The 19,533-nt window shown below is 53.9% G+C and overlaps 1 protein-coding gene across 2 annotated transcripts in view; it reads right to left on the bottom strand.

Annotated features, from left to right (window-relative positions):
- Positions 1 to 9,677: 9,677 nt before the first annotated feature.
- Positions 9,678 to 19,533, bottom strand: part of SAFB2 (scaffold attachment factor B2) — a 36,624-nt gene continuing 26,768 nt past the window's right edge. For both annotated transcript variants that reach the window (XM_010367220.2, XM_030936076.1), the window contains 8 exons: positions 18,165 to 18,301; positions 16,689 to 16,976; positions 15,538 to 15,678; positions 14,393 to 14,438; positions 12,933 to 13,063; positions 10,537 to 10,649; positions 10,370 to 10,436; positions 9,678 to 10,069 (listed from right to left, as the gene is read on the bottom strand). In XM_010367220.2, the coding sequence (XP_010365522.2) occupies positions 9,913 to 10,069; positions 10,370 to 10,436; positions 10,537 to 10,649; positions 12,933 to 13,063; positions 14,393 to 14,438; positions 15,538 to 15,678; positions 16,689 to 16,976; positions 18,165 to 18,301 (1,080 nt within the window). In that variant the 3' untranslated portion in view covers positions 9,678 to 9,912. The remainder of the gene's footprint in view (positions 10,070 to 10,369; positions 10,437 to 10,536; positions 10,650 to 12,932; positions 13,064 to 14,392; positions 14,439 to 15,537; positions 15,679 to 16,688; positions 16,977 to 18,164; positions 18,302 to 19,533) is intronic.

Below are 19,533 nucleotides of genomic sequence, written 5' to 3'. Positions count from 1 at the left end.
TTCTTAGCAGTGAGTGAAGAATTCTCAGGGGTTCCCCACTGACCCATAGGTTAATAGTTGTGCTTGTAGTTATTAGAATTAAACTAGATGATTTTTCTTTCCTTTTTTTTTTTTTTTCCTTGAGGGAAGGTCTGGCTCTGTGTCACCCAGGCTGAAGTGCAGTGGCATGATCTCAGCTCACTGCAACCTCTGCCTCCTGGGATCAAATGATCCTCCCACCCCAGCCTCCCAAGTAGCTGAGACTATAGGTGCACACCATCCTGCATGGCTAATTTTTTTGTTTTGTTTTGTTTTGTAGAGATGGCGTTTTGCCATGTTGCCCAGACTGGTCTCGAACTCCTGGACTGAAAACAAATCTGCCCACCTTGGCCTCCCAAAGTGCTGGGATTCCAGGCATGAGCCACCACACCCAGCCTGAGATAATTTCTCACACTGAGTCTTTAGAATGCACCAGGCAGTGTTCAAGGTTTTACAAACCTCAACTCACCTCATAGCAATGCTATGAGGTAGGTGCTAATATCAGACCCATTTGTTTTTTACAATTTCTTTTTGTTTTGTAGTTGTTGTCTTTTTTTTTTTTTTTTTTTTTTTTTTTTTTTTTTTTTTTTGAGACGGAGTCTCACTTCGTCACCCAGGCTGGATTGCAGTGGTAGGATCTCGGCTCACTGCAAGCTCCGCCTCCTGGGTTCACGCCATTCTCCTGCCTCAGTCTCCTGAGTAGCTGGGACTACAGGTGCCCGCCACCACGCCCGGCTAATTTTTTTGTATTTGTAGTAGAGACGGGGTTTCACCGTGTTAGCCAGGATGGTCTCGATCTCCTGACCTCGTGATCTGCCCACCTCAGCCTCCCAAAGTGCTGGGATTAAAGGCGTGAGCCACTGCGCCCGGTCGAATATCAGGCCCATTTTACAGATGAGGAAACTGAATGCATAGCATGAAAACAGTACCCGATCCAAGGCCTGGTACATAGTAGATGCTTAGTTTGAGCAGGATCTGAATCTATGGTCAGACCCATAGACACAGCTCCATGAACAGTCGCTCCTGTCTCTCCAGGGGGCCCCAGGAAGCACTTCATAAATGTTTCAGTTCTTCAATTCTTTGGTGAATTCAAGAACCGAAACAATACAGAGCCTCCAGGAAAGGTGAGCAGGGGCCGGAGAGGTAGCTTTCCAAGGGGCATGGAGACATGAGGCACACAAGTCACTGGCCAGCCCAGATACACCAAAATGTACACAGCATGAGGAGAAGTCAGTCACACAGAGCCACAGACACACCCAAGGCAAATACAGCCGTGATATGTAGCAAGAGAAAAATGAGACACGCAGTCACGCGCACAGAGACACATGCCCCCTAGAGCAAACACAGATACACACGGGGACACACGCCCCGTGACAAACGCAGATGCACACAGAGAGACACACAGCCCTAAGCCCCACACACGGAGATTCACCAGATCCACACCCCAAGACAGAAGCAGGCACGTCCACTCCTGAGGCCAATACGAACTCACTCTAAGAGAAGCACAGACACACACACCAACAGGGCCTTCGCCTACGGGCGGCCGGGTTGGGAGGCTCTGCAGACCCCCGATCCTTGAGGAAGCCCTCATTCCAGCCTCCACCTGCGCCCCCAGGGCCTCCCACGAAGGTGGTGTTGGGCCCGTGGGGGAAACTCAAGGCGGGCAGAGAGATTGGGCTCCCGCAGCAGGAGGGGCCCAGCCGGGTCGGCTGCGCAGCAGAGCGTGGCTCTTGGGCGCCACCTAGTGGACACATGGAGTGGAGGGTCCGGCTGCCCCAGATCTACAACTCCACAGGTCCTGGGTCCATCTGTTTCTGCTTTTGTGTCTAATGCGTCCCTGTGTGTGTGTTTGTTTCATTCTGTGTCTCAGTCTCTGTCTCTCTTCTCCCTGAATCTCTCTTTTTCTGTGTCCCGGTGTCTTTCTCCATCCTTTTTTCCCCTTCTCTCCCTGCCCACGGCTTCTCCCACCTCCAGAGCCTGAGGCTTCAGGCATCTCCAGTGACCCGGCACCCCCCACTTATTGCCGCATCTGTTGGGCCCCGTCCCTCGTCGGCATCTTGGTCCCCATGAGTGTCCACCTGCTATGACTCGGCCAGGGGCTGGGTGGGTGGGGGTGTGATACCCAACGGAGTCTCACTCGGTCGCCCAGGCTGGAGTGCAGTGGTGCAATCTCGGCTCACTGCAACCTCCCAGGTTCAAGAGATTCTCCTGCCTCAGCCTCCCGAGTAACTGGGATTACACGCATGCGCCACCGCACCCGGCTAATTTTTTGTATTTTTAGTAGAGAAGGGGGTTTCACCATATTAGCCAGTATGGTCTCGATCTCCTGACCTCATGATCCGCCCGCCTCGATCTCCCAAAGAGATATTTATTTTTTATACAGAGTCTCGCTCTGTCGCCCAGGCTGTAGTGCAGTGGGGGGATCTCAGTTCACTGCAACCCCCACCTCCCGGATGCAAGTGATTCTCCTGCCTCAGCCTCCCGAGTAGCTGGGATTACAGGCATGCGCCACCACACCTGGCTAATTTTTGTATTTTTAGTAGAGACAGGGTTTCACCATGTTGACCAGGTTGGTCTCAAGTGATCCGCCCACCTCAGCCTCCCAAAGTGCTGGGATTACAGGTATGAGGCACTGTGCCCAGCTGTGCCCACCAGTTCTGCCAGCCTGCTTGCTCCTATGTTCTGGTCTTTGGAGCAAGGATCCCCAAACTGGAGGTGGCTTCTGGCCGCCATACTGTGTCTTTGTCCTAACAGAGCCAGGGCCCTGAGTCCAGTGTGACTCGCCCCTCCTTCCCCAGGGCTGGCTGGTGCTAGCTTCCTGGAGGTGAAGGTGCTCATGGCATGGGGAGACTGGGGGCACAGGAACAGTGAGGATTTGGACCTCAAACAAGGAAGGGCCTGAAGAGAGACATTTGAGTGTTACCCTTGAACCTTTCCAGGAGGGCTGGTTCTCTTCTTCTCAAGGGCTGAAAACCCTACAGGCTGGTGGTCCCATCCCCGATCAGCCACTGCAGCCCCAGGTCCCCATGTTCCTGCCTGCTCTTGCTCAAAGGTGCTAGGCCAGGTGCAGTGGCTCATGCCTGGAGTCCCAGCTACTCAGGAGGCTGGGGCATGAGGATTACTTCCAGGAGCTCAAGGTCGCAGTGAGCTATGATAGCGCCGTTGTACTCCAGCCTGGGCAACACAGCAAGACCCCATCGCTCCAAAAAACAAAAAAAGGGTGGGAGGCATGCCTTTCCTCCCTGGGGGCTTCTGCAAATCCTGTTCCTTCTTCCGGAAAACACTTCCGGGGCTCCTTCACTCCTCGTGGCTTAGGCCTGCCCGGTCCCCTCCTCCAGGAAGCCAGTCTCATTCCAACCCAAGACAGCAGGAACCTGCAGGCTTGTCTCAGTCATGGCTGCAATCCTGCCATGGAGCCCTGCGCGCAGTTAAGTACCCAAGAAGTGTTTGCTAAGTTAAATGAGCAAGAAAACAAAGGACTCAGAGCCCAGCTCTTCAGCCTGGATTTCAGCTTAACTTGCTTGGCAGGGGGCCTTGGCCAAGTGGGTTTCCTTCCTGCTTTGGGCACTGTTTCCCCAGCAATGGAGCGAGGGGACCATTCCTGGACCACTTGTGACATCTACCCTGCTGGGTTTCATTTCAGCTGAGTCTGTAAATATTTGGTCTGCTGTGGCCAGCAGCATTCACGCAGTGGAAGCTTCAGTGCCTTTTACGAGCTCTCTGCGAGGTCTGATGTGCGTTTTCTGTGGCTGGGTACACGGGGCACCCCAGCAGTTTCACAGCTGGTTGGCACGAGGCGGCTATGATTGCAAGACTGGAAGAAGCCAAGAGACACCATCGGTGGTTTCCACCACTTAACTCCACAGCGTGCAACATTGGAGAGGCCAAAGCGGGGCCTCTTGTTTTACAAACTGTAATGCAACATTATAGATTACAGCTGTGACGGAAATCGAGCCCAAAAGATTCCCCTTCCCTAAGTCTGTGGGTCACACTTAATTTCTTAGGGGGCAGAGGGAAGGGATCTCTGTTGGGCAAGGAGTTGGGAAGCCCTGGTTTAGACCTGTCTCTTGCTAAAAAAATTCAAAGAACTGCAACCACTTGCTATGCACCTACTGTATGCCAGATATTGCATAAAGCACTTTTTTTTTTTTTTTTTTTTTTTTTTTGAGATGGAGTCTCACTCTATCTCCCAGGCTGGAGTGTAGTAGTGCAATCTCAACTCGCTGCAACCTCCATCTCCCAGGTTCAAGCGATTCTCCTGCCTCAGTCTCCTCAGTAACTGGGATTGCAGGTATGCGACACCATGCCCGGCTAATTTTTGTATTTTTAGTACAGACGGGGTTTCACCATGTTGGCCAGGCTGGTCTCAAACTCCTGAGCTCAGGTGATCCACCAGCCTCGTCCTCCCAAAGTGCTGGGATTACAGGCGTGAGCTACCGCGGCTGGCCAAAACCTCCATTTTAAAAGGCTGTGCACTGGGGAGATGCAGATGCCTGCCCCAGTGATGCCTATGTGGTAGAGTGCCGACAATAAACAATGCTGTAGCGAGTGGTCAGAGCCACGAGCACAGGCAGGTGTGACAGGGACAAAGCAGAGGGTGATGGGCACTGCTGATCCAGTGGTGAGAGGAGACCTCTTGCAGGGGGTGGCCATATGTGGCTGGCTGGTCTCTTCAGTCACAGCCAGTACCACAGTGTTCTTTCTTGAGACAGCCTGTCACCCAGGCTGGAGTGCAGTGGCATGATTACAGCTCACTACAGCCTCTGCCTCCTGAGCCCAAGTGATCCTCCCACCTCAGCCTCATGGGTAGCTGGGACTACAGGCGTACACCAGCAGCCCAGCTAATTTTATTTTTTTGTACAGATGGGGTCTTTGCTACGTTACCCACACTGCTTTCAAACTCCTGAGCTCCGGTGATCCTCCCACCTCAGCCTCCCAAAGTGCTATGGATTATAGGCGTGAGCCACCGGGCCCTGGCTCACAGACGCCCAGGAAGCTCTCCCAGGAGGACAGTGTCTCAGGTCCTCAGTGCCTTATGCTCCACTGAACCCGGCAGCTACTGTGTCAATATTTGAAGATGGAAGCAAACACAGAGCGGCTGCATCTCATGAGGATTTGAGGAGTGCGGAGAAGTGGGTCTTGGCACTCCGGGGAGTAATTTAGGGTCAGTTTCTGGCCCAGTACTGTCTCTGGAAGCACTGCAAGACGTGTAGAGTTATCCTTGGGGTCAACTCTAAAGGTCAAGTGCATGTGCAAAATTATGGACAGTCACGTATGCAGCTTGCTCACTTTTGCCCCAAACATCTATCTCTTCACCACCGTGTGACCTCAGCGTGGGGCGCCCAGCCATCCAGGGAGGCTGAGGAGCAGGGACCCTGGGCTGGAGCCTCAGCTCCATGACTCACTGCCTCTGGGCGGGTCTCAGCCTCCCTTGGACTCAGAACCTTCTTCCACGCTCGACTTCCCAGGGATTGACTCCGGTTTCCCGAGAAGCCGCACCGGGGTATGTCTGGGTTGGTGATGTTGTGTGACGCCCGTGTGTGTCCTTTGTGTAAATCAGTGGCTGGCCCTGGGGACTAGAGATGTCTAACTTGCTTGACGGGTAAGCACATCGGGTGCTTCCCAAAGTGGATTCTGTTGTACCCCAGGGTGACAGACAAGGATGCCCATGTCCTAACCCCTGGGGACCTGTGAACGCACTGGTCTCCAAGACAAAGGGAACTTTTCAGCCTCCATCTCAAAAAAAAAAAAAAAAAAAAGAGAAAAGCTCCCCTAGTCCACCCCGCTGGCCAAAGATGTGGCTGAAGGGCTGAGGTTGGAACCCACTCAGCAGTGACAGCAGAATGTGAACACTGATTTGTCACCATTGTATGACCAGGGAGGCACAGCCTCACCTCTCCCGTGGGTCACTGGGACTCAAGGAAGCCCCCGCCCCTCAATCCGGCAAACCTGTTTTTTAAAAGGCATGGCATCCCCACTAAACGTCGACTTCATGGCTGTTGGTTTTTTATTTTTTATTTTTTCGGAATCAAAAGGCCCTGTTCTGACTTTGCCTTTGAAATTATGCGACTAGGAGTCATGCATGCAATTTGAGATTGGCAATCATCGTGGAGGCTTGGGAGTTCCTTGGGAATGAGAAAATCTAACCTAGGAGCTGTTTTGAAATGTAATGAAATCTTTATGAATACAAAATTTAGCAATTGGTGAAGCTGACACATTTTTGTAGCTGTGGAGACATTTCATAAGGTCTTAATTCTATTTTTTTTCTTTTTTTTGAGATGGAGTTTCGCTCTTTCACCCAGGCTAGAGTGAAGTGACATGATCTCAGCTCACTGCAACCTCTGCCCGCCAGGGTTCAAGAAATTCTCCTGCCACGGCCTCCCAAGTAGCTGGGATTATAGGCACCTGCCACCACGTCTGGCTAATATTTGTATTTTTAGTAGAGACAGGGTTTCCCCATGTTGGCCGGGCTGGTCTCGACCTCCTGACTACAGGTGACCCACCTGTCTCAGCCTCTAAAAGTGCTGGGATTACAGGCGTGAGCCACCGCGCCAGGCCATAAGGTCTTCATTCTGATCCTGCCGTTTTCTTTCTGTATGGCTGGAGCTGGTCATTTCCTCACCGGAACCCCCTCCAGACCTCTGGCATTGCATTTCGCCAAGGCCCCTGTGAAACGTGAGTACCCGAGGTTCTATTCCTATAGGGCTCCCCAGGGCCTGCCAACATGTATTAAGCATTTACTGTATGCCAGGCTTTTTAGGTGGATTAACTAATCTTTGTAAATATCCCATATGGCAACTACAGTGATTACTCCCTTCTTCCAGTTAAAGCAGCCAAAGCAGAGAGTAATTATGACCTGCCCGTGGGCAGGCAGGTAGTAAGAAGGCTGGGTGCCAGGCAGTTGGCTCCTAAACTCGTTCTCAAGAAGCTACCTGTTTCTGCCCCAGTGGCTCTCATTCCTGTGATGCCCCACAGCTCCCCCTCCCCTTTAAAAATATCTTTTAAATGATGGGAAATGAAACATAACAAAATTCACCACCAAATGGTATACAAGGCCAGGCATGGTGACTCATGCCTGTAGACCCGGCAACTTGGGAGGCCAAGGTGGGAGGATGGTTTGAGTTCCAGAGTTCGGGGCTGCAGTGAGCTATGATCACACCACTGCACTCCAGCCTGGGACACACAGCGAGGCCCTGTCTGGCAAAAAAGGGAATTGGAATCTTTGTGCAGTGCCGGTAGGAATGTATAATGGTACTACCACCATGGAGAAGTCTGGCTATACTTCCAGAAGTAAAACACAGGCAGTTACAAGTCAACACAGGACCCAGCAATCCCAGTCCTAGGTACATACACAGGAGAATGGAAAACAGCTGTTCAAACACATACACGTCCATAAATGCTCACAGCAGCGCGATTCACACACAACTGCCCAAAGGGAGGATATATCCATCAGAGCATCTCCTTTTCATAACACATTTTGTTCCACCTACCTTTTCTCTCTTGAAATAGGAGTTAATATAACGTACCTACACTCAATTATTAAAGAAACAGGCCAGGTGCAGTGGCTCGCATCTGTAATCCCAACACTTTGGGAGGCCGAGATGGGTGGGTCACTTGAGGTCAGGAGTTTGAGATCAGCCTAGCCAACAGGGTGAAACCCTGTCTCTACTAAACATACAAAAATTAGTTGGGTGTGGTGGTGGGCACCTGTAATCCCAGCTACTCGGGAGGCTGAGGCACGAGAATCGTTTGAACCTGGGAAGCAGAGGTTGCAGTGAGCCCAGATCCTCGCCACTGCACTCCAGCCTGGGTGAGTGAGACTGTGTCTCCAAAGAAAAAAAAAAGGGGGGGAAACCAGAAACCAGGACACAAACACGCTCACAGGAAGAAGGCTCCATGAAGATAGAGGCCGAGACTGGGCAATGTGTTTACAAGCCAAGGAACGGCCAGAGGCACTCGGCAGCTGTCAGAAACTAGGAGGCTCAGGAAGGATTCTCCCGCATAGCCTGGGAAGGACGCAGCCCTGCCCACACCCAGATCTCAGACTCCTGGCCTCAAGAACTGAGAGCCAATGAGCTTCCTTAGCCAGTTTATGGTGCTTTGTGACAGCAGTTCCGGTAACTCAAGTGTTTGGTTTCTGCGTGGAACAGAGCTGGTTCCAGGCCTGGCTTGCAGGAAAGGGCAGGGCTCTTCTGCCCCCGCAGGATGTCCAGTGGGATTGGCTCCTTTCCAACTCCCATGGGGTGGCCTGGTAGTTGTTGAGCCGCTGCTTGGTAGTTCAGGAGGCCACGCCCACCTCCAGGAAGGGGTGCTCCATGACGTCCGAGACAGAGCTCTGAAAACGGGGCCTGCTCCCAATCCCAGGCTGCCTCCTCAATGCAGGCTGAGCCTACCTTTTATTGCCCAACAGGGAAGCTCTCAACCCTGATTTCTAGACTCTGGCTTGTGGGGTAGACAGGCAAGCCACGAAGACCCCCGTGTGCAACAAGGAGGTGGCGTGGCGCCCAGCCCACCCGTCATTGGAAAACGACTCCAGAAGCCGCCGTCAGGGAGGCTCCCGAATGCGTTCACGGAGGCTCAGGCCTAGACAAGACGCCGAGGGCCAGGGCCAACCTGCCTTTCATGCTCCTGTGTCTGCGGCAAGCTGGGCTGGATTTTCACATGGCTTTTTTAAAACTTAACTTCCCAGTGGGGGCATGGGGAACTCCAGCAGAACCAGCAGTTGGAGGAGGGGCTGTCCTAGATACAGAGGAGAGGGAAAGAGGTCCCCAGTAGGTGGTCCTCCCAATTAACTCTCACCACACCACCACACCAGGCTGGGTTGCCCCTCCCGCCAAGAGGGCACCAGGCAGACCCCATGCACCATCCTCTGCCCCAAGACACCTGCAGCCCCCGCCCTTGGCCAGCATCAGCTCCGCTCGTGTACCAGTTCTGAAGAGGACAGCTGCGCCTCACAGTGGTCGGCCCCTGCAGGGACCTGGCATGGAGGGCTGCGCGCATGGGCTGGCAGCCTGCGGACTACCCTGGCGAGTGAGGTGCCTCGTCTGGCACAGTCTTTAAGGAAGGAAATAGGCATCACACTCAAATGCACTTTTGCAGGCAAATGGACATTTCCAGAAGAACAGAGGGACTAGCTCTACCACCTGGGCCCATTGCCAAGTCAGCGCCATTCCACTCCTGTCCAGCTGCTGGCAGCAGGCACTGAGCGGACACACTAGGCAGCCAGCGGAGGGCGGGCCCACCACACACGCAGCCTTCCCGAAAGAGCCCACCACACACCAGCATGGGACACAGCCCCATACTGAGGTGACAGGGGGAGGGCTCCCCAGGGCCTGGCAAGCCTTCACCACTACCCACGCAGAGACAGGCTCGTGTAAAGGAATTGGTCTGAGGGCCCCATGGCACACAGCACCCCCTGAAAAATTCCTAGTTCCCATGGGCTGACTCTGCAGCCTGTTTCATCATCCAATGATGGGGACCTGGACGCCCCACTTCCTGGGGCGGTTATGAGAATGCAGTAGGATGATGCAGGCAAAAGACTTTGGCAGCGCCTGGTAGAGCCAACAGTCAACATGCGGTCACCACACTGTGCCAAGGGTCAGTCCCATCCCGAGCTCTGTGGCCACGAGGACTCACGCACGTGCACACGCACGCAAGACTGCGAATGGTAAACTTTATTAATGGAAAATGGAATGCCTCGTTAACAGAAACCTTGATTTAAAAACGGCAGAACAAGAACACATTTATTAAAAAAAAAGAGTTCACATTGTATTGAGCTACAACACGGTGGCAGGATTTGCTTTGCTTTTAAAAAGATCCCCCAAGTTCAAGGGAACCCTGGCTACCAGATTCAACAGTGCATCTGCCCACCTGAAAACTCGCAGTGAGTGGGACTTAGTAGCGGCGGGTGAAGTGGGGATACGGGGGGGGATGTGGGTGTGGGTGCGGGACTCTGCTGCCCCGGTCCTGGCTGGCCACTCCGCCACCTTCCAGTCCGCCACCTGGCACCACGTGGCCCTGGGAATGTCCACCTTGTGCAAAGCCGCCTCGCCTAGGAACAAAGTCAGACATTTTTTCCCCTTGAAGTGCTCAGTGTTTTCATCGTAACATGGGTCAGTAATGGTCCCGCAGCCTTTAGAGCGCTTGGGTTTTTTTTTCCAGGTGAGAAAAATCAACACCACACATTGTATTCCAGGTAACTGAAAAGCGTTATTTGAATAAATTGCAAAGAGCTACTTTTTTGCTTTGTTTTCAAAACATCCAACCCAGCCAGCTGATCAAACATGCAAAAATGGGAGAGGAAGTGAGGAGCAGGAGCAAACCACTGTCCTCCTCGGACAACACGCCTTACCCCGCCACTCCACCGCGGCTTGCCATATGCCCCGGCCCCGAGGGCCCAGACAGGCCCCTCTCGCCACCTAGAAGAGAAGAAGGGTCTGCAAACACTCCATCTCTGGGGAAGCCCCTGGACACGTGTGGGGGCCACAGCCACCCTCGTCCCCGGAGCCAGCCCCATACCTTGCCACCTGGCGTGCTCCCGGCTGGCCGCGCCTGTGTCCACGGTACCCTGCCAGGCACGCGCCTGGTGCTCCTCCAGCCGCTGGTTGTGCTCTCCCCAGTCACGGCCACCCCTTTGCCAAAAAAAAAAGCAGACATGCAACCGTCTGATGAGCCTCCAGGGTCGCGCCGGGAGCAGGCACATCTACCCTGACCTCAGCCGCGTGGCGGATCATGCCACAAAGCAAGGGCTGCAGACGAGTGGGCAAATCATGGGAAGTGACATTTCCCCAAAGACAGATGTGCCAGTAAGCATGTGAGAAGGTGCTCAACGCCACCTGGAAATGCCAATCCAAGGCACACTGAGACGCTCCCTCCCCCGGGCTGGGGTGCTAGAATCACACAGTAACACACACCATGGAGGGTGCGAGGAAAGGGAAGAACCCCCGTCCACTGCTGGTGGAAATGTAAAATGGTGTGGCCACTGTGGAAAACAGTTTGGTGGTTCTTCAAAAAGTTAAGGGCAGAATTACCACGACCCAGCAACCCAGTCCCACCTGACAGAAATGAAAACATGATCAAAGACATCTGTGCATGAATGTTCCTGGCAGCAGGATTCCTAACAGCCAAAGGGAGATGGACCCCAACGCCCATGAACTGATGAGGACATAACACTACGTGGTGTGCCCGGACCATGGAGTGTTCAGCCTTAACTAGGATGGAAGCGCTGGCCCAGGCAGCATGTGGAGATGAGCCCTCAATACACGAGACTTAGGGAGAAGCCAGGCCCAGCAGGCACACCGCGCAGGCCAAGAAATGACTCAAGACAGCAAATCCAGGGCCAGAAAGGAACCCGCGGCTACCAAGGGCAGGGGAGAAGGGGGTGCGGCTGCTAAGAGGAGCAGGGTTTCTTCTGACATGATGAAAATGCTTCAGAATCGGCCTTGGGGATGGCTGCACAGATCCACGCACATGCAAACCTCCAATGACTGCACACGTGAAACGGGAAGTACGTGTCCTGTGAATTATACTTCAAGAAAGCTATTTTTTTAAAGTTTCAGACAGAAACTCTAGGAGATGAAAATCTGAGTCCAGTGTCCTGAGTCCTAAGTGGCCGTGCAGGAAAGCAGCCAGACCCAATCTGCATGAGTGCCTGCCTGCTGTGGGTTGCCGGTTGCAGTGACAGTCAGGCCAAGTGAGCCCACAGGCCCGAGAGGGGTCATCGGAGCCCCCAACACACACCTGCCAGGCAAGTGCAATACCGCCCTGGAGGGAGTGAAAGCATGCGTGTGGCACCTGCCCTTGGTGACCCGACCGTGCCCAGCCACGGCTCACTGTGTCTTTGGTTCTGAGGATGAGTTTCCCATTTACATTCCCAAGGCATTTAGCACAAAACCCACTAAGTGACAGGACAGGAATGCTAATGAGGTCACCCAGAAGAGAATACTTTGCACCAGCTGATCCGAGCACTGCCACCGTCTGCACTGCCCAGGGATGCAGGAGAAGCTTCAGGTGGGACTCGGCGCGGCCCCGAGTCAAAGTCCCTGGCAGAGGTGGAAGAGCCTCTCAGCGTAGAGGGAGGGATGGACCGGGGAGCACAGGGTGCCAAAACCCACCCTGCGGCAATGGGCAGGGGCCAAGGCAGCCCTGGGCCGGGCTGGAGACTCATCTCACAGAGGAAAAGCAGGGCAGCAACTGCAAAGCGGTCCTGCCACCAGCCTCCTCACGGCCAGTCCAGGCAGCAACAGGGCAAACAGGCAGGGGTGACCGCAGCTGGCCAAAGCAACCAGAGAGGCACCCAGAGTCCTCCCAGACAAGCCCTGCACCCCAACAATGCTGACGAGACTCAGGACAGCCCCCACAGCTGCAGTGCGGGTGAAGGTGGCTTTGAACACCTACGGAGGACCTGGCCTAGTGTCCTCAGCCCTGAGTCCTGAGGGGAGGGTCCCCATAAGCGATTCTAATAGGCAGGGCAGGGTTGAGAAGCCCCACCCCAGACCAACTAGGGGTCAGAGAGAAAACCCGAGGAAGACACATGTAAAGAGGCAATGTGGAGGCAAGGGCAAGGCTGCTCTACCACGGACGGGGCAGGACTAAGAGCTTCTGCACTGTCTCTCCCAGTGGGAACGCAGCTCCTGTGATCGAGACATTTACAACTGCAGGCAGTCCCCAGCTCAGGAATGGGGATGGGCCATTCTGGGTGACCTGGACAGCTCCATCCCTGAGAGCTTGTTCTGCGCTTTCTTCTTGAGAACCTGGATTTTCTGAGTCAGGAGTTTCAAATGGCAGGACCCATGGTAGTCCATCCTAAAGCTGCCCTAGCTGAAATCAAACCTTGGGGACATGCTCGGCCAGGCACCAACCTCTTCCCAGGCTAGGACAGATGCTCCCCACCCGACTGGGGCTCACTCACTAACCTGGGGGGAGGGGGCAGACCCCGGCCTTCACTCAGCCTCTTGTCGGAGCCGTAGCCCCCCCAGCCATCACGGGAGTCCCGGCCGTGGCGCTCTGGGGGTCCTCCGTGGCCATGGCGGTCATCTCCATAGTGCTGGAAGGCAGGAGAGGGACAAGGTGACACTGACCACGTCACCTACAAAGGCCCACCTTCCAGGGGGACTGTCTACCGAAGGCCCCAGGGCGGCAGGTGGGCCGGAGCCAAGAGAAGACGGCAGGGCGAGGCCTCAGGCCTGGTGGGCCGTGCTTCACTGACCCTCTGCTCCCTGGCTCCCCTCCTCGCACCCCTACAGTTGCATTACTGCCATGAGCTGCCCCAGGAGCGTGGGGAGCCCTGGTGTTACTGCCCTCAACAGCTCTGCTCAAGGTCCACTAAGACGTCACCGAGCCCTATCTTCTCTGAGGAGTTGGGCACTGCCTCCTTTCTGATAACAGGAGTGCCCTCGGGCGGGTCAGCACCCCTGTGCTGTGGCAGGGCTACGCTTCCAGCCTCCCTGGCCAACCAACTCTGCACAGAGGAGCCAGCAGTCACGAAGCAGGCAGGTGCTGCCTGCCGCCATAGGCCATTACTCTGCCACCCACCTCCTACCTCTCCACCAGGCTGCTGCTTTCTCAGAACTCACACCCTGCCACCACGCACGGGGCACCTGCATGGCACCACAGAGACTTAGGGACCACTCTTGTGGTCTTCAGCCCCCAGTGCGCACCCAGCACGGACTTGAAACATGGAGAATCCCAGGCTCCCCCATCCCCCCAACCTTGGCACATGTGGGCTAAATGACAATCACCATTTGGGTTCTTAGGGGCACGCTACAGGCACCAAGACCCAAAGGCTCCCTGAGCAAGTGGACAATGAAGAGACACTTGAGGTTTCTACTGGATAAAATGAAGAACAAGCCCGACATATTTGAAAATGACAGAAACTTGCACATTACAAAACAATCAAATATTTGCACAATTTTTTTTTTTTTAGACAGAGTCTCTCGCTCTTGTTGCCCAGGCTGGAGTGCAATGGTGCGATCTCAGCTCACTGCAACCTCCGCCTCCTGGGTTCAAGCGATTCTCCAGCCTCAGGCTCCCGAGTAGCAGGGATTACATACACTTGCCACCACGCCCGGCTAATTTTTTTTACTTTTAGTAGACACAGGGGTTTTACCATGTTGGCCAGGCTGGTCTCAAACTCCTGATCTCAGGTGATCCACCCACCTCAGCCTCCCACAGTGCTGGGATTACAGGCATGAGCCACCACGTCCCGCTAAATATTTGTGCTTCTAGTAGCTGGCCAGAATCCACACATCCATCCCCGCCACACATGCTAAATTGCCACCTCTCTGGGATAAAGCGGCCGCCTGATTAGAAATGGTGAGTTGTGCCTGCACAGCAGCACAGTGGCCCTAGGGCTTGGCATCGGGGCTCTACTCACCTGCCCGTCCCGGTGGTCTCCCATCATTGGCCTCGAACCCTCCCTCCTGCAAAAGGAAAAGACCCTGTTCAAACAGCGCCGGGCACTACCACACATTTCTGCAGGTCAGGTAAGTTTCATGACTGGGATACTTAATCCATCCCATCACATGAAAAGTATAACTGGCCTGGAAAAAAGAAAAAAGCTAGCTCAAATCAATAGGCTTTTCTCGGGGGGCAGGAACGAAGTCGGATCCTAAAGAGAAAGGAATACAGATCTCACTGAACTAAAATTCCTCGGAGAGCTCTCAGTCAGGAGAACAGGGACAGAGGCCTCCAATGATCCCTAATCTTTGGTCTGACCCAACGCGTGGGACTTGCCAAAATTCACACCAACTCCATCCCAAAATCCAGCAGAATTAAGAGTGTGGCCTCTCAGCCTCCCTTTCCCATTCTGCCCACTCTGACACTCCTTCTAAAGGAGCCAATGAACGGGGAAATGGGTCAGAGATGTGCAGCTGAGGGGAGCCCAAAGACAGGACTCTTAAACTGGAAAACCAAGTGCTGTCTTCTTAATAAACTAGATGTACTCCTCATTTCAAAAGGCTAAAAAGCCCACCCAGACCCTCAAAATGCAAGACAGGCCTCATGAGAAATTTTGCACGTCCTCCATCAATTCTCTGGTAGCTCTCGGGCACAAGAAGCTCTGCTGGTTGTCCAGGCACGAAAGCCCCAAAGCCCCAGCATGCCTTAGGTCACGCCTCTCCTCAGCTGCGCCAACGGAGAGGGGGAACAGCTATGGAGAGACCTCCCAGGAAGCTATGAAACCCAGAACAAGGTTGTGCTGACAAACATCGCTGCCTCACGAGAGAGCTCAGTGTGGGGGGCCTGCACCCAGGTCCCTCCTGGGTACCTGTGAAAAGAGTCGGCGGCTGGAACAAGCTCTGAGATGCCTTCCTATGAGGCAAGCTGGGGATTCTGTAAATGGCCGCCAATTCCAGCAACTCGCTCAGGTTCTGTGCAAGGTCAGAGTTACCCACTGTGCATCTCAGAAGTAAATGAGGCTTCAGAGCACACAGGAACCCCTGCACTGGGCTGAGAATGGGTCAGCTGGATGACCCAGTGCCCACAATGACTGTGGCTAAAGGAGGGGACGGGACCGCTGACCTGTCGATGGCATGGTCCTGGTACTGGCCCCGGTCTCGATGATCGAAATCGTGGAAGCGGTGGTCCGGCCGGGGAAAGTCCGCACGGTATCTGTCCTCCATCGCCACACGCTTTCCTTCTGGCCAATAGGCATCATCTCGTCTGGTTTTTTTTAAAAGAATGCATATTCCATTTATGAAAGGAGGAGAAAAAGGAAGGAGATGGAGGTGGGGAGGGGAGCTCCCTCCCCAGACCCAGTATCGTTTAAAATGCCCTGGAGGGCTAATCTCTAAACACTCGATCATCATTGCTTTGATTTGATAAATTAAAACCCCCATTAACAGCCGAGAGGTACACTTGTATTCTCATCCAACAGTCCCAAAAGGAGCACTGCTGTGAGCTCACTGTCTTATGAGACTGTTAATACCCTGATCTCCACTCATGAGCACAAATGCAAGTGAAATGAAATATTTGATTCTTCTGGAATAGCATTCGAGTTGCCACATTTTTACTTTCCCTGCCTTCCATGGGAGCCTGAATCTCCCTCTGAGTTTCTTGCAAAAGCAAAGAGAATTAGATGAGGTGATAGTGAACTACACACAGCTCCGGATGGCATCCAATTATCTTCTTCTTGATTTTTACCAGAAAACTAGGCTCGTGGAGAGTGGGGTGACGGGTGACTGTCAATTAAGCCGTTCCAGGTAGCTAGAGAGCAATAAACCTACTTTCTAAGCCAGAGGCAATTTCCTTTTCCACAGCGCCTGCTCTGCCTCTCTGTCTACAAGGACACGAGACTGGCAGAGACAGCGGTGGCCAACTTGGGCCTAATGGGCATTCGGTTGTCTCACAAGACAGAGAACAGTTATGCTCCACGGGGAAGTGGAGAGGAAAAGCATCACAAACCCTTCAGCAAGTGGCAGCCATCAAGCTTCCCAGAATAACTCAAGTTGGGGGAGATGCTACACAGCCTCGAGTGGGAACAGTGAACTAATAAACCTGCAGCAGCCAGTGAGAGCTACAGGGGGTCCCCAGGGCGCATGCTCCGTATCAAATTGCAATCTCCCCATCCCGCCCCCCCGACAGGGACTGAAGGGAAGCCGCTGTTCTGCTGGAAGGGTGAACACCGCTGCCACGCTGGCCTCCGTCCTACCCGCGCTCTGGGAGGGACTCACCGATCCAGGTCGTAGGGCCTCCGCCCCGGCCGCCGCTCCTGCTCGTAGCGCAGCTGCTCCTGCTGGCGCCGCAGCTCCTCGCGCTCGCGGTGGATGCGCTCCTGCTCCTTCCTGCGCTCACGCTCCACGCGCATGCGTTCCCGCTCTAGTCGCTCCCGCTCCATGCGCTCCCGCTCCAGCCGCTGGCGCTGGCACTCGAGCTGCAGGCGTTCCCGCTGCAGCCGGGCCTTCTCCTTCCGCTCATGGAAGGCCTCGAGGCGCTGCTCCCGCTCCCGCTGCTCACGCTCCCTGCGGGGACAGGCGAGGCTGCTCTGAACTCCCTGTGTAAGCCTCCACGGAGAAAAAGCCCGGTGCCCAAAACTGGGTGTGAATTGGAAGCAGAAAAAAAAATTGGATCCAAAAGCTCACTGGGTTTCCCTAAAGCTGCGCGTGCAGGGGGTTACCTTGCTTAAGAAAGTCGCCTCAAGAAAAGCAAAGGCAGCACAGCTGGCAACATTTCTAGGTTCACTCAAGAACATTTTCCAAATGCTATGAGCACAGCTTTTGCTTTACTGAGCAATATTTGAGGAAAAGTGACAAGAGAACGCCGGGTATCCCGACAGGAAAAGGCCGAATGTCAAGGCAGAAAGGGACAAACCTTCAAGACCACAGCCCAGAGTGGAGCCGTGGCAAAATGACAACTGGACTCAGCTTGCAGTTTCTGACCTTGTGTGAGAGGTTTCAACAGGGAAGACCGAGACCTCAGCACCCAGGGACCATCCCATCCCATCAAAGCCACACACGGCTGGGTTTTGCGCACCGGCCAAGTTCCAACACCAGAGGAGGGGCGAAAATAGACTTTGAGCCAGCAGAAGGCTCAGCCTGTAATCCAGCACTTAGGGAGGTTGACGCAGGAGGATTGCTTGAGCCCAGGAGTTCAAGATCAGCCTGGCAACATAGATAGCCAAACCCCACATACCATAAAGGGCTTCCCTGACTTTATTCCGAGACAGGGTCTCACTCTGTCACCCAGTCTGGAGTGCAGTGTTGTGATCACGGCTCACTGCAGCCTTGAGCTTCTGGGCTCAGGCGATCTTCCCACCTCAACCTCCTGAGTAGCTGGGACTACAAGTGCGCGCTACCATGCCAGCTAATTTTTAAATATTCTGTAGAGGTGGGGTCTCGCTACATTGCCTAGGATGGTCTGGAACTCCTGACTTCAAGTGATCCTCTGGCCCTGGCATCCCAAAGTGCTTGGATACAGGTGTGAGCCACTGCACCTGGCCCTTTGATGACTTTCATGCCACCTGGCATGTCTGGCGGCTCATGTGTGAACAGGTGCTGGCCCCTGCCTCAAGGACCCAGGCGAAGCACGACACCCACCGGCCCAGGCACTGGCTCTCGGGCACACAGACTCCTCACTCCAAGTACAGCTGGGAGAAGGACACCACCACCAGAGGAAACCACCAGCCCACCGCCCCGCCCAGCTTCACTCACCGCCGCCTCTCCGTTTCTCGGATCTCCCGTTCCCGCTGCCTCTGGCGCTCTCTCTCCCTTTGTTCTTTGATTTTATCAAACGACAAGATGTCTCTCTTTTCTTTGCTTTCTGACTTGCGATCCTGACTCTTGGAGCTCTGTTTACCAAAACTGGTTTGTTAATGTCAGGAAAATGATTGCAACAAACACACAATGGAGATTATGCACGTGTGGATGAGACTAAGGTTCTTTGGCCCCACATGGTGTAGATGGAAGGCTGTGGTCTCCAGACCAGAGGCCCAGGCACAGGCTGCTTCCCTCCAAGTTTGCGTTTTACTGCCTAATCCAGAATCCTGCTTTCAAATGTCAAGGGGCATTCATGGAAGAGAAGAGGTTGGCCCATGCCTCAAAAAACCTACAAGCACGGTTTTTCTAGCATAGCACAGCCAAGGACTCACATAATCCAAAGCAAACCTAGGCCTCTGAGAGCCATGGGGCACATCCGCAGAGGGCCACTGTGGCCATTAGTTCAGAGGGGGACAGCAGTCAGGCCAGCTGTTTGGACAGCTGGAGGGCAGACTGCATGTTTCACATCTCAACTGCTGGCTCAGGACTCAGGCAGACAGCTCTAAATAGAATATGCCAGGCCGGGCGCAGTGGCTCACGCCTGTAATCCCAGCACTTCAGGAGACCAAGGTGGGCAGATCACGACATCAGGAGTTCAAGACCAGCCTGACCAATATGGTGAAACCCCGTCTCAACTAAAAAAACAAAAGTCAGCCGGGCATGGTGGCGCATGCCTGTAATCCCAGCTACTCAGGAGGCCGAGGCAAAAGAATCACTTGAACCTGGGAGGCGGAGGTGGCAGTGAGCTGAGATCGCACCACTGTACTCCAGCCTGGGAAACAGAGCAGGACTCCGTCTCAAATAAATAAATAGATAAATAAATAAATAAACAGAATATGCCAAAATGCTTTAATGCAAAACGGTGCTCCTAATAAGGTACAGAACACTAATAGCCAACGTCTGTAATTTATTTTGGGTAGGTTTTTGGTTTTTTTGAGACCCAGTCTGGTTCTGCTGCCCAGGCTGGAGTGCAACGGCTCACTGCAGGCTCAAGTGATCCTCCCACCTCAGCCTCCTGAGTAGCTGAGACCACAGATGCACACCACCATGCCTAATTTTTCTATTTTTGTAGAGACGGGGTTTCGCCCCGTTGTCCAGGCTGTTCTCAAACTCCTGAGTTCAAGTGATCCGCCTGCCTCATCCTCCCAAAGTGCCAGGATTACAGGCGTCAGCCACCCGCACCCAGCCTACATTCATCATTTTCTATCTGTGGCATAAAGCTCAGAGCTGTAACGACTGACTCCCATTTCAAGGTTCTCCAAGG

This window comes from Rhinopithecus roxellana, chromosome 8, assembly GCF_007565055.1.
Source record: "Rhinopithecus roxellana isolate Shanxi Qingling chromosome 8, ASM756505v1, whole genome shotgun sequence".
NCBI classification, from domain to species: Eukaryota; Metazoa; Chordata; class Mammalia; order Primates; family Cercopithecidae; genus Rhinopithecus; species Rhinopithecus roxellana.
The sequence above is the reverse complement of the archived record's forward strand: the minus strand, read 5'-3'. Positions and strand labels throughout refer to the sequence as shown.